General features: G+C 47.7%; 1 protein-coding gene across 6 annotated transcripts in view; it reads right to left on the bottom strand.

Moving 5' to 3' along the window:
* Nucleotides 1-15,173, bottom strand: part of CHD1 (chromodomain helicase DNA binding protein 1) — a 135,412-nt gene that overhangs the window by 12,507 nt on the left and 107,732 nt on the right. For 5 of the 6 annotated variants that reach the window (XM_056537549.1, XM_056537544.1, XM_056537545.1 and 2 more), the window contains 5 exons: nucleotides 12,275-12,508; nucleotides 12,036-12,173; nucleotides 11,719-11,897; nucleotides 8,391-8,487; nucleotides 8,253-8,304 (listed from right to left, as the gene is read on the bottom strand). In XM_056537549.1, coding sequence (XP_056393524.1) covers nucleotides 8,253-8,304; nucleotides 8,391-8,487; nucleotides 11,719-11,897; nucleotides 12,036-12,173; nucleotides 12,275-12,508 — 700 coding nt within the window. The remainder of the gene's footprint in view (nucleotides 1-8,252; nucleotides 8,305-8,390; nucleotides 8,488-11,718; nucleotides 11,898-12,035; nucleotides 12,174-12,274; nucleotides 12,509-15,173) is intronic. The other variant, XM_056537548.1, reaches the window with a different exon arrangement.

Raw genomic sequence — 15,173 nt, 5'->3', positions numbered from 1 at the left:
ACGGGACATTCTGGGGGTTTAATACGTGAATCTCGTCCCTCATACATTATAAACTTGCAAGCATACTCTGAGGTACTCTTGCAAAGTTTATACATCTTCACGCCATACGGCGTTCACTTGGTTGGGATGTATTGCCAGAAGCAGAGTCTCCCCTTAAAGCTGATGAGAGACTAATCACTGCCGGACGAAGGTGAGCGTGCCGAAACACGCGTTGGAGTGGCGGCATCCCTGTCCCTGCAGCTGTTGTGTGATCCTTGTATCCGTTGTGGGTATTTCTTTACTTGTATCATGCATTTTATTGTAGGTGTATAGTTATTTACATCCATATACAGCACCTTACCCTGTTTGCACTTTGCACCTTCTACAACTTATATGATTATGCGGCTTCTTTGTAGATTGGTGTCTGTAGTCACTTATATTGCCTAATTACTGATTTATGTGCAATACCCCATTACTCCCAATCCTGCTGCAGGGTATCCGGATTTGCCGCTTGTTGTGATGTATCGTTTTCTTCCACATGTGTGTATCTTAGTGCATATCAATAAAATGTATTTATTTTATATCTTGGCAAGTGACTCTTTTGGGCATTTTTTTTGCTTTTTCTGTGTATATTTAGTTTTGGAGTGTTACAGTGGTCCTTTCTATTTTTTGTACCACACACTGACTATTTCTTTCTCCTTCTTTCTATTGGTCTGTTTTTCTGTTAGAATGAGAGACTTATCAATAGAAACCTCCCTTCCAGGGACATAGGCCTCCCAATGTGCCCCGAAGTTATTGATGATCGTTCTGATTTTATATAGGCAGTCATACGCGGGATCACTTGGGGGGAGGACATGCCGCATTATCAGCATAATGCAAACATTTCCGAATTGCCTTGAACTGGGGAAGTGCCATTGCCATATTGTAGAGCGGGGTCTGGTAAAGGACGTCCCCACTCTAGTATTGCCTGACACTTTTTTTTTTGTTTAACTAGACCCATATGCTGCACGAGGCCGCAAAATCTCCTCATTTCGGCTGCATTGACTGGGTACCACTCATTGGGTCTAGCTAAAAATGAGCCCGGGTGTGCGGCAACGAACTGTTGGGCGCACAGGATCTTCTGGTCAACCATCAGACAAAGTCATCACTGGAAAAAAAACAAAAAAAAAACAGATTGTCGGGTTCACTGAAATGGACTATGTCAATCTTGATTCCCGAGTCGCCAACAAACTCAGGAATCACAGGCTCGTGGTCCGATGGCTGAGTCCAGACAAGTTCGCCGGTACGGGACCCCCATTAAACTTGGCTAAGGGGCTTGCCTAGTATGAGCGTCAGGGGAACTCTTACTAGCATGGGGCACAGGGTCAGGAGCAGAGGAGGTTTGCGGTCCCACATGGCGGCGTCTCTGCCACCTTGGTGGCTCATCATCAGAACTAGATGATGAGGAGGACGAGGAAATAAGGAAGGTGGGGTCTTCCTCATCCTCTGTGGAGCTTTCAGAGTCAGAGGCAAGTAAGGCATATGCCTCCTCCGGTGAAAACGCCCTGCAGGCCATTTCCCTACTCTAATGGGCGGTGAAGTGTATATATGTGGGGGAAGACTTTATTTGTGTGTGCTGCGAGACTTCCTACCCTAACCCGCCCTAACCTAACTAACCCGCCCTAAGAAAAAAATATAAAAATATACTAAAAAAATAAATAAATAAAACTGTTTTGTTTACTTACCGTAAAATCTCTTTCTCGGAGGATCCATTGGGGGAAACAGACCGTGGGTGTATGCTGCTGTCTCTAGGAGGTGTGACACTATGGTAATAAAAAAAAAAAGTCGGCTCCTCCCAGCAGGATATACCCGCCTTCAGACCCTGAGCTAATCAGTTTAAGTTCCAGAGCAATAGGAAGAGACCAACAGGTCAAAGAAAAACCCCAAACTGTCCGAGAACCAGAAGAAAAAACATAACTGAACACACCCTCAGACAGAGAACCAAAGGAAATTCCAAAAAGGGCGGGAGCTGTGTCCCCCAATGGATCCTCCGAGAAAGAGATTTTACGGTAAGTAAACAAAAATCTCCTTTTCTCTATCGGCTCCATTGGGGGACACAGACCGTGGGATGTACCAAAGCCGTCCCTTGGGTGGGCAGATAAGCAGTCAGGCAGACGGCCGATCCATTGCCGCCTGCAACACTTTACGACCCAGACTAGCATCAGCCGATGCGAAAGTATGAACTCTGTAAAACTTTGAGAAAGTGTGCAAAGACGACCAGGTAGCCGCCTTGCAAATCTGCGAGGCCGAGGCTCTATTCTGGAGAGCCCAGGATGCCATAACAGAACGGGTAGAATGAGCCACAACCCTGAAAGGAGGAACCTTCCCCTTACAGCGATAGGCTTCCGAAATGGCGGACCGAATCCACCTAGAAATGGTGGCCTTGGAAGCAGGTTGTCCCTTGCGACGACCTTCCGTAAGGACGAAAAAGGAATCACACTGACGAAACGAAGAAGTGATGGAGAGATAAGACCGAACAGCCCGAACTACATCCAGCTTGTGTAGTAAGCGCCCCTTAGGATGAGAAGGAGCAGGACAAAAAGACGGGAGGACAATGTCCTCATTGAGATGAAAAGCCGAAACCACCTTAGGCAAAAAGGAAGGATCTGGCCGGAATTAGAAGCCAGGGGCCGCTGGAAAAGAGCAGCAAGGGCCAAAACCTGACCTTTAAGTGAACTGAGAGACAACCCTAGTTCCAACCCCGACTGTAAAAAGGAGAGAAGACGGGGAACCAAGAAGGTTCCCGGGAAAAGTCCTGAGCTTCACACCAACGAAAATAAGACCGCCAAGTACGGTGGTAAATTCTTGCGGAGGAGGGCTTACGAGCCCTGAGCATGGTGTGAATGACTTGGGAAGAGAACCCGCGGGCCCTCAAAACCGCGGTCTCAACCGCCACGCCATCAAATGTAGCGACTGTAAATTGGGGTGGCAAAGAGGACCCTGAGAGAGCAGTTCCGGACGGAGCGGAAGGCACAGTGGAGCGTCGCCCAGGAGCCTGACTACGTCGGCGTACCATGACCTTCGGGGCCAATCTGGAGCTACCAGAATGGCGGGGACATCCTCTGCTCTTGAGTTTCCTCAGTACCCTGGGAAGGAGTGGAAGGGGAGGGAACAGATAGGGTAGGGCAAACCCTGTCCAAGGAATCACTAGGGCGTCCACAGCCAGAGCCTGAGGTTCCCGGGACTTGGACACAAAAGGAAGGATTTTCCGATTGTGTCGGGACACGAAGAGGTCCACGTCCGGAATGCCCCAGAGGTTGCAGAGTTGCGCGAAGACCTCTGGATGTAGAGACCATTCGCCGGGGTCGGGCGAGGACCGACTGAGGAAGTCCGCTTCCCAGTTGAGCACTCCCGGAATGTGAATCGCCGAAATGGCCGGAACCTTGCTTTACGCCCAGGTGAGAATCTTGGTCACCTCGGCCATGGCTGCCGAGCTGCGAGTGCCGCCCTGACAATTTATGTACGCCACGGCCGTGGCGTTGTCTGACTGGATGCGGACAGGATGGGACTCCCAATGAAGAAGACAAAGAAGAATCGCCCGTAATTCCAATATGTTTATCGGAAGAAGGGTCTCTCGGGGAGACCAGAGTCCCTGAACATGCCGCCCCAGCCCGACAGGCTGGCATCCGTTGTAACAAACTGCCAGTAAAGGGGAAGAAATGACCGCCCTTGGAGAAGAAGGGGGGAGCGGAGCCACTAGAGCAGAAACTGACGGACCCTGCGAGGGAGAACAATCTGACAATCGAGGGACAGAGGAGACCTGTTCCATGAGAGAGAATCACCAGTTGAAGGGGGCGGTAATGAAACTGGGCAAAGGGTACGGCCTCCATAGTTGCCACCATCCGACCCAGGACTTCCATACAAGTGCGGATGGGGACTGAGACCTGGGTCCGAAGAGAGCGGACCCCCGACCGAAGCGCCAGACGTTTGTCCGGCGGGAGACAAATTCGGGCAGAGACTGTGTCGAATCGAAGTCCCAGGAAGGTTAGGGGCTGTGTAGGATGGAGGATGGACTTTTCCCAGTTGACCATCCACCCGAAGCGATCCAGAGTGTGGATTCTCCGGAGTCTGGGCTCTGGTTGGAGCCTTGAAGTGAAGGTCGTCCAGGTAGGGTATCACCGAGATTCCCCTCGACCGTAACAGGCCCATCACTGGTGTAGGATCTTTGTTAAGACCCGAGGAGCCGTGGACAGACCAAAGGGGAGGGCTACGATTTGAAAGCACCCCTCCGGAACCGCAAAGCGGAGGTACCGATGATGGCCTGGAAATATCGGCACATGGAGGTAGGCATCCTTGATGTCCACCGATGAAAGGAACTGCTCTTGTTCCAGGGACGCCACCATCGAACGGAGAGATTCCATTCGGAAGTGGCGGATAAGAAGGTGACGGTTGAGACGCTTGAGGTCTAGGATTGGTCGCACAGAACCGTCCTTCTTGGGGACCAGAAAAAGATTTGAATAGAACCCCCGAAACCGTTCCCCTGGAGGAATAGGAACGATGACCCCCTGGAGAAGCAGAGACTGGAGAGCCGCTCGAAACTGCTTCGCCAGAGGAGGAGACCCGGGGGGCCCGGGATCGAAAAAAGTGATCCCTCTGAAGGCAGGCAAATTCGATTCGGTAACCATTGGACACCACGTCCCTGACCCAAGAGTCCTGAATATGTGAGGTCCAGGTGTCTCGAAAAAGCAAGAGACGACCTCCCACCCGAGAAGAAACCGCGGGTGGGGGCCTCAGTTCATGCAGAAGTGGCTTTGCGGTTGCCTGATTTGGGTGCAAAACGTCCGGACCGGTTGGAGTCCGACTTCCAAGATGGGCGTGCCCGGAACGAGGGAGCCTTCTGGTCCCGCGAGGGCGCCTGCCCGGACCCTTTGCTGGAGCCAGAGGTCCGAAAGGAAAAGGACTTTCTTTGGGAAGTAGGACGAGCCTTATTTTGAGGTAACAAGGAACTCTTACCTCCCGTTGCCTCAGAGATAATCTCATCAAGGCGTTTGCCAAAAAGACGGCCACCCGTAAAGGGAAGCTCAGTGAGAGACCTTTTGGAAGCGGCATCCGCATTCCAAGCTTTAAGCCACATAGAGCGGCGGAGAGCCGCTAGGTGACCCACAGCAAAGGCAGAACAACGGGCTGACTGCATGAAAGCTGCGCACAGAAAGTCCCCAGCTTTAGAGCATTGGAGAGCCAGAGCAGATAGATCCTCTGGGGGGGATCCCGCTAAGATATCCTGATGGAGCTTTTGGCACCACTCCGAAAGGGCCTTGGACACCCATGTCGAGGCGAAGATGGGAAGAAGAGAAGAGCCAGCTGCTTCAGAAGCAAACTTCGCTAAGGATTCTACCTTCTTGTCCGTGGGATCCTTGAAGGCAGCGGCATCTGCCAGAGGCAGTGTAGTCGCCTTAGAGATCCGGGAGATTGGTGGATCCACTGAGGGAGCGGAAACCACCTTAGTGACAAAGTCCTTGTCAAATGGATAACGTTCTTGAATAGTCTTGATTCCCGGGAACCTCTTGTCTGGATGTTTCCATGCAGATTCCGGAATGTCGTCAAAGTCAGCGTGAGAGCTGAACCTTTGAGGTGCTGGCTTAGCACGATGAAAGGATACTCCTGGATTGACATCCGAAGATACTGGGTCCTCTATGGGAAAGGTGTCTTTTATGGCTGTCACCAATGAGTTCACCGTTGCAATTGAGTCCGAGCGGTCCTCTGAGTCAGATGCCGGCTCGGAAGCCTCGTCCACCAGTTCACCAGGGGAATGTAAATGAGTAGAGGCAGTCCTGGAGGGGGCGACTGACCGGGTACGCGGCTCTGGCGTGGCAGGAGCGGCGACTCTGAGAACGTCCTCTGGAGGAGCGACGTTTGTGCCCAGATGACGGGGGGGGCGGGACCCACGAGGGGAACGCTCACGTCTATCTGAAGACTCAATGGAAGAGTCAGACGAGGCCCCCCTAGTACGCTTGTGAGAGTGTCAAGTATGTGGAGACGAGGAGCAGGGCCTCTCAGAGGCCCTGCGCAGGGAAGACCCTTCAAGGCGGACACCACTTCCCGGGAAGCCTCAGCCACCGAACGGGAGACTTGGGTCAAGTTAGCCATATACTGGGTCAGGGAAGAAACCCAGGCTAGTGGAGCGGCTGAACCCACCGGGACCGAAAGGGCATCAGGGGGTACCAGGGGGTCTGGGGGAGAAGTGGAGCAGGCAGGGCAAGTGGGCTCAGCAGAGCAGTGCTTACAGACAAAATAAGTCACTGAAGTTCCAGGTTTCTGTTTAGATGGAGGAACAGCTGTGGTACGGACATAATGTGAAAAAGAAAAAATAGGTGTATGTGCAGCTCACAATTATTGATACACACCAAGGTCAAACTAGGGCATGCAACTAAACCTTAATTGCTCAAAAAGGAAAACCAAAGATAAAAAATTCCCCGGACCTTCTAAGTGAGTGAGTATGATTATAGGTAATTATATAAATGATTATCTGGATCGTGCTTCAATAATAATAATATAAACAATTTATTAAAATAATATATAAATAAACTATGATTGGTTACTTCTTGTGAAAAATGTGAAAAAAGACAGGAACTTTTTCACCCTAGCCTGTGTCCCCTGTCAGCTGCAGTGAGGAGAACTCGGCTCCGTGCAGCTAGAGTGAAGGAACAGGCCAGCCAATAGGAAGAGAGGGGCGTGCCTGAAGCAAGGCACGAACTAACTGACCCCTTCTTACTGAAAATCGCGCCCACGGCACTGATTGGAGGCTGCTTCGCGCCTCTGAGAGCTCCCAGCCCTGTGGGCGGAGCTATAGACTGCCGAAAAGAACTGTAATGGCGCCCGCTCCTTGTCCCGAGCGCACATGTCAGCCACATATGCGCTTGGGGGAATAGAGCGGGCGGCCTATACACCGGCAGTGACTGCCGGAGAAAGTGAAAGTAAGCTGGCGCTGAAAGCGTCTGGCCCGTACCAGCGTCGCGGCTGTCAGCCACGTATAAGGCGCTGCTGGCTAAGTGAAAGCAAGCCAGCGCTGAGAGCGCCCGGCCCGTATCAGCGCCACGGCTGACAGCCGCATATAAGGCACTGTGGACATAGTCGCACTAAACACACACAGACACACATACAGTGAAGTGCCCCATATATACATGCCCCCTCAGGTGCCACTGCTCCCCCAGAATAAAAGTGCAGCCCCTGTATAAGCCAGCCCCATAACCTGAAAGGTGGGCCAAAAACAGGGGGTCTCCAGAGGTTGCAAGTCCGTACCTATGGAGAAAAGGGGGGGGGGGGGGGGAAGTACTTACCTCAGTCAGAAGAACTTACCTAATTGAGTCTTCAGTGAAGTCTTCAGTCAGCTTTAGTTACCTGCATCACGCCTGGCTGCTATGTGTGAGCGAGGCGAGCAGGGAAATAGGGGGACCCGGACCCATGAGGTACCAACCCAGGCGCTGACCGTTGGCGTGGGGGGGTGAACAGCGCATATACGCAATGTCTGTGCCCCCTTACTCGCAATGGGGAAACAGGGAACCGGAGAAACAGAAAAGAAAAAGGAATAAAAAACTAACACGTCCCTATACTAGGAAAACAAAAAAATCAGAAGACCTGGTCTGGAGAATTCCAGACCATGTCCACCTCCTTCAGACACTAAGCTTAAACTGTTTAGCTCAGAGCCGGAAGGCGTGTATTATCCTGCTGGGAGAAGCCGACTTTTTTTTTTTTTTTTTACCATAGTGTCACACCTCCTAGAGACAGCAGCATACACCCACGGTCTGTGTCCCCCAATGGAGCCGATAGAGAAAATACAATTAAAACCCGGAAAAAAAAAAAAAAGCACCCGCCTGAACCCAATAAAAAGGTGACAGCGGTGGGGCAGGCCGCACACACAGGTACGGTCCATCCACACAACACAGGCCTGCAATGGTGGCACGGACCGCTTATAGATGTAAAAAATTAAATAAAACACGCTTTAATCCCTGAAAAAGCCCCTTCACCACAAAAAAATGCTGATCAGTACTATGAGACTGATCAGCGGTGGGTGGGCTTTAGCTAACTGTGTCGGATTTTCCTGCGATGTGCAGGGATGCCTGCTGAATGACCGGCTAGCGGCGGGACCGAATTTTTCACAGGCGTACCCATATGCCCTCAGTCCTTAAGGACTCTGAAACGGGGGCGTATGGGTACGCCCTGCATCCGCACAAGGTTAAATACTAGTATAAACAATATGGCGGCTAAGATAATGGATTGTGACAACTAAGTGTTACCTGGATGTCGAATGATTGTATTCATGCTGCTGACGTTCTGGTCATTGTGCTGCTGGGAGAGAAAAATATTAGTAAATTGACATTATTTGCTTGTCATAAAACATGGCTGTGACTGGAGATTGAACTGTGAAAGATTACCTGAGATTCCTGACGTTTCTTGATAGCATGTTTGTACAGTTTGTGCAGTTTACGGGCATCAAATTCAGTAAACTTTGATACAAAAATCCACAAGTTTCTAAAGAAGAATATACAGAGTTAGTAAACACAAAAAACACTGCTTAACGTAATTAGCTACAAGTATGTTACATAGATACCATGATAAAATGCATCATTTATTTCAAAAGAAGGCCCTGCTCACTGTGGAAAAGTGTAATAAATTACACCTAGAAAATAAACAAGGCCACATTAATACATCTTATGTTTCTTTTGTTTACAGTTAAATCAACTTTCTGCGTTTCTGTTTTAGCAAATGTGTCTACAGTAAATAGCTGCTGTACGGTATGTTTCTTTCAAAAGGGAATCTGTCAGCTCGAAATCATTCTCAGAGCTGCAAACATGGGCAGACAGCTGATAGAGGGATACCTGTTTCTAATGGCGGTTTCTAAATTTATTAAACATGATTGATTGAAAGTTCAAGAGTAATACAGGGCTGCAGCACGCCTTCTTCCTGCATCATCTTATATATAAAAGGAGAAGACCTGACTCACTGACTCATCAACACCCAGCCTAAACCCTTGGACCTAGAAACCTGAATTTTTGCACAGGTGTTTTTAAGACGTAGACAAGGAGTAAGAAAGGATTTTTCGAAATTCCACCCTTAAAGGGAACCAATCATCACTTTTTACCCCCTGTAACTATTAAAAACACATCCTAGAGCATGTAACCATTGTTCCTACCATGTTTCTGTAGTGCATGGCAATGAATGAAAAGCTCCGAAAATCAACTTATAAAATGTCCCGCGCTGTATGTTAATTTCTGTAAGTAGTCCATTGGGCGGTGCTGCATTCCTATTTAGTCACCGTGGCCAGAGCTGAAATCACGCCCCTCCCATCCTAAACACGCCTACATGGGCGTGATTAACAGCCCGGCCGCAGTGGAATCAGCCTCGTCTTCCCTGTCAGCTCGTGCAGTTACAGAAGCAAGGAGTGCGAGTCTGCAGACTGCTGGAGTGCCGCTGGGTCCTAGTGCCGGCCGGATACATACACTCTCCTGCTGTCAGTGGAGAGATCAGAGCATAACATCTAGAGATCGGCGAGGGACACAGGAGGATTGAAGTACAATATGTCCTATGTCTCCTTAGGTAGATTACTAAATGTTAGGTGTATGTATTAAATTATGTTATACACTGAAAAGACTGGGGGTGAATCTGATGATCACTAGTGCTGATAATCAATGAAGGAGGGGGGGGGCAAAGATGGAGGGATTAGTGGGAGTACTAGTTATCTACTGGGGGAGGGGCAGTTTTATGGATTTATTGTTCCATAAAACTACAACTCCCAGCATGCCTGAAAAGCCAAAGTCATGCATGCTGAGAGTTGTAGTTTTGCAACAGCTGGAGATACACTGGTTGGGAAACACTGGCTTATCTCATTAGGTAGCGTCACTCCCAGCCAAAGCCAAAGCTTGTCCGGGCATGCTGGGAGTTGTAGTTGAGCAACTTCTATAACATAGCAACCCTGACTGAGTGACGCTACCTAATGAGATAAGCCAGTGTTTCCCAACCAGTGTATATCCAGCTGTTGCAAAACTACAACTCTCAGCGTGCACGGACAACCTTTGGCTTTCCAGGCATGCTGGGAGTTGTAACTTTGTAGCAAAATGTAGGCATACCTGTTGGGAAACACTGGAATGTTACCCATTGGTTCACAATAAGTGTGCCTCCAGCTGTTGCAAAAGTACAACTCTGCATGCACAGACAGACTTTGGCTCTCCGGACATGCTGGGAATTGTAATTATGTTATACCCCACACTCTTTTTTCAGTGTATAACATAATGTAATACATACACCTAACATTTAGTAATCTACCTAAGAAGACAGGAGGATTGAAGTACAATATGTCCTGTGTGTCCCTCGCCGATCTCTAGATGTTATGCTCTGATCTCTCCACTGACAGCAGAAGAGTGTATGTATCCGGCCGGCACTAGGACCCAGCGGCACTCCAGCAGTCTGCAGACTCGCACTCCTTGCTTCTGTAACTGCACGAGCTGACAGGGAAGACGAGGCTGATTCCACTGCGGCCGGGCTGTTAATCACGCCCATGTAGGCGTGTTTAGGATGGGAGGGGCGTGATTTCAGCTCTGGCCACGGTGACTAAATAGGAATGCAGCACCGCCCAATGGACTACTTACAGAAATTAACATACAGCGCGGGACATTTTATAAGTTGATTTTCGGAGCTTTTCATTCATTGCCATGCACTACAGAAACATGGTAGGAACAATGGTTACATGCTCTAGGATGTGTTTTTAATAGTTACAGGGGGTAAAAAGTGATGATTGGTTCCCTTTAAGGGGGTGAAAGTTTTTTTTTTTTTTTTTTTTTTTTTTTTTTTAAGTCTATGGGAATTATATGTTACTGCATAACTTCCAAACGGCTGGAGATATTTCAATAATACTTGGTCACATGTTACTTATATGTCCACTTAAAAAATAGGATAGTTAATTTAACCCTTAACTACCCCCATTTGTGAGGGTCAGTGTTTTTGTTTAAAGTCCCATGCAAATCAATGGGAAATGTATGTTCCCACATAACTTCTGTACGGCTGGAGTTATTTCAATACCTGGTACACATATTACGGGACGGGGATAGGAGGACGGGGATAGGAGGACGGGGATAGGAGGACGGGGATAGGACGACGGGGATAGGACGACGGGGATAGGACGACGGGGATAGGACGACGGGGATAGGACGACGGGGATAGGACGACGGGGATAGGACGACGGGGATAGGACGACGGGGATAGGACGACGGGGATAGGACGACGGGGATAGGACGACGGGGATAGGACGACGGGGATAGGACGACGGGGATAGGACGACGGGGATAGGACGACGGGGATAGGACGAAGGCATATGAGGACTGTTGGCAGTATATAAGTTAGCGCGAGAAGGCGGGTTCCCCTGCGCGCAGACTCGGTAAAAGTCCTCAAAGAATGTCGATCTTCAATTCCATGAAACAGCAGATGTAATGTTTCGGGTTGCTTGGATGCCCGTAGACTTTACCCAGAGCGGCCTCATTACTATAGGATCGTAAAAAGCAAATCTATGTTACCTACGTTAAATTTAACATGAGCGAAGCCGTGGGCGAAAGCTAGTTAATACACAAAGTTGGCTATAGGAAGTGTGTAACTGTTGTTCTGTACGTTTCCCGCTATCTGTGTGACTCCCTGACCTGTGTATCCTGCACAAATATTAAAGATTAAAGATTTATGGGGGGGGGGGGGGGGGGGAAGACACATTCCACTTACTTCCTCCACTGTTTTATTTGTTCTGGGGTTGCATACTCTTTCAAGCATTCTGTTATGTGATCCCCAATTTTAATCAGGCACTGCCGGGTGTGCTCAAGCTGCTCACGCTCGGAGAGTCCTTTTTCGGGTCGATCTAACTGTTTTAATGCAGCCTTCACTGGTCGCATTCTCTCTTTACACTGAAAGACAATAGCATTTATTGTTATCATTTACATTTATACTCCATTTTCAAAACAAACAAAAAAAGATTCTGAATGAATAAAAGTCACAAAATGAGTAATAAACACGATAATTTAAGTAAAAGGTAAAAAACTCACAACACTGAATGTCTTCTGATCAAGTTCTTCTGCCTCTTCAGAAATTGGTACTGGTTCACTACTTGCAGTGATGTGAACAGGAGTTTCAGCAGCAATATTTTTCTTTGCTTTCTCTTTTTCTGGTTTCACATCATTAACCTATCATAAGAAAGTCCAAGATAAATTCATTTATTCCAGAAGTTACAAATTAATATTAAGTAAATACTGTTTACCAAGTTGAAAAAAAAAATGTGATTTACCTTTTCTTCTTTGATTTCTTTTACCAGCTCTTTTGTTTTTGCTTCTTTTTTGTCCTTTTCTTCTTTCTTTTCGTCACGATCTTTTCTTTCCTTTTTCACCTCTTTCTTGGTCTCCTTAATTTCCTTTTTTTCTTCAGGCTCCTTTTTAGAAGGGCCTTCTGGCTCTGTCCGCTCCTCATTCTCTTTCTCCGCTTTAATTTTTTTACTGTTTGTTTTCACAGAAGCATCTTCCTCCTGCAACAAAACAGGACAATCACTTTCAAGGGCACTATATTTTAAATGTCAGTGTATTTACGTAACAAATGCCCCGATTTCACTTCTTGTCAGGTGCTATTACAAGTCAGAAAAGCAAGACAGTAACAACCACAAATCGACCTAAAGGCTCATTACAGATAAATGGCATCACTAGGTCATCCATATTTCTCTATAGTGAATCCAGATATCTTCTAGGTGGGAAACTGAATTACACTTTGAAATATGAAAGCAAAATAACAGTGGTATACTGATGCACTGTGGCTCAGAAACAAAGAACACATGTATCTATTTTTTATTCCCTCTTCATAAACTAACCCCTAGACAACACAGCGAAAACTTGTACACACTGTTAAATGTATATGAAGACAGTGCAGGAACTGTGCTAGCTCCATAGGCGGTGAGAGACGGCTACTATCATTAGCTGGGTACTCATTGTTAAAGTGCATCTCCCACCAAGTAATATAGAATTGAATATGTCCCTACCTATTAGTAATCTAGCCCTAACCCCCTACCTGGCTTTAAAAAAAAAAACTTTTTAGTGCTTCTAAATCTGCTCTATAAAGCAGGGCGGGAAGCAGCGCTTCCCAGCAGGCACGACGTCACTGATGCCTTGCTGGGCGCTTGCTTCCGCCCTCAGATCGTCTATGCAGCGCTCCTGTCGGGAGCGCGCATAGATGATCTGCCAATAGCACTGCAGATCAGACTTACCCATCCGGAGGATCAGCGCAGCAATGAGTGCTCGCGCTGCCTCCGGACAGGGTAACGGGGGCGGGTGGGGCCGCGCGCAAGGCCAGTGGAGCTGGCCAATGCGCGCAGCCCAAGCTATCAGCGTGCTCGCATTTGCCGTTTGATTGACAGGCGGGAGCGAGCACAGCAGTGCCTGAATTTCGACTCATTGCCAGGCTGAAAGGAGTCGAAATTCAGTGGTGACGTCACTGCTGAATGCATTAGGCCACTAGGAGGGCGACCCCTAGTGGCCGAATTTAAAAGCGATTTTAAACTTGTCTAAAATCACTTTTTTTTTATTAAAGTATATTAGAGATATGTTGTAGTACTTAAGTACTACAACATATCAATTTTTTTACTTCATGACAGTGCCCATTTAAAGACGGGCAGAGGCAGTAGCATATCATTGAACAGTGAACGCAATCTGATGATTGCATACAATGGTCCCACATGGGGACTTAAAAAAAGGGAAAAAAATGTATAAAATATATTTTATATTGATGTTCGCTGAATTGTCTGAACTATAAAAATTATGTTTATGATTCAATGTGAACGGCATAAACATGAAAGAACACTGACCTACAGAAATGCTTCACATCAGAAAAAAATTAGTAAAAAATGAACAAAAATTCAAGGCAAATCAAAAATGGTACTGATAAAAACTATAGATAAGAAAAAGGAGCCCTCATTCAGCACCATATACCAAAAAATAAAATTATAGGGGTCAGATTAGGACAATTTTAAGCAGAATGATTTTATAATTGTATTGACTCACCGTAAAATCTTTCTCGTTGCCTTCATTGGGGGACACCTATACTGATGGGAATATGCTCCAATAGGAGGCGCTGACACTAGGAAAAAAAATCGGCTCCTCCATGGTAGGATATACTCACCCACTGGAAGTGAGGTAATCAGTTTTGTCAAAAAGCAGTAGGAGAAGCCAACAAAGACATATGTCCGAAGTACCCTGGAAAAGATCATCTGGACAAAAAGATATGGGTGGGTGCGGTGTCCCCCAATGAAGGCTACGAGAAATAGATTTTACAGGGAGTACAAAAATCTCCTTATCTCAGTTGCTCTTCATTGGGGGACACCTATACTGATGGGACGTACCAAAGCAGTCCCTTAGGGTGGGAATACCAACCACTAGAGAAAGGGAATCAGTCCAGAGACCAAACCCACTAGGAAGCCAGATGGGCCAGAACCATCCTGGAAGGAGGTAGGATATCAGACAGAGGGCTAGCCCGGCTGGGAAACAAAAAAGGAAAAAAGGCACAACAAGAGAACCCCTATCTAGGGTCGACCGATTCAAGAGAACATTGTGGAAAGGTGCCAGGGAGAGCAGCATACACCTGAGCAGAAAACCAATGGAAAAAAGAAAGACTGAAACCGGCTCAAGAGAAGCCTGGTGCATAAGATCGATGACCTGAACATCTGTTGATCCAAAATCCTTGTACCAGGGGCTCGACGTGAGCACCCAGAAGGCAAAATCAGCTCGACTGGTGTAATCCAGATGACCAGAACTCCCTCCATCTCGGGAGTACATGGACTCCGAAGGAGGAAACAAGAAAGGAATGGAACACCCTAAAAAAAAAGGTGCAGCCTGGAAAACCGGAGAGACAGACATGGGAACTGGAGGTTCCTGAGTCACTTGGAAGATGTACATTGAAGGGAAAAAAAAATGCCAAAAAAGGAGCAGAAGACCCTGAAAAGGAGCATCCCGGAACCCAGAGCGACTGACATGAGAATCGGAGGTTCCTGCGTCTCCTGGAAGGCTCACAGCTGAAGGGTACGTAAACCCAAAGGCCGAGAAACGCTCTGGGAGACAAAGTTCCATGTCAAGACAAGAAGAAGTGCGGTACAGCAAGACCGCCCCACAATGGGATCACAGAGAAGTCTGGGCAGGAGAGCTACACAT

Source organism: Hyla sarda, chromosome 1, assembly GCF_029499605.1.
Source record: "Hyla sarda isolate aHylSar1 chromosome 1, aHylSar1.hap1, whole genome shotgun sequence".
In the NCBI taxonomy this organism is placed as follows: domain Eukaryota; kingdom Metazoa; phylum Chordata; class Amphibia; order Anura; family Hylidae; genus Hyla; species Hyla sarda.
The sequence above is the reverse complement of the archived record's forward strand: the minus strand, read 5'-3'. Positions and strand labels throughout refer to the sequence as shown.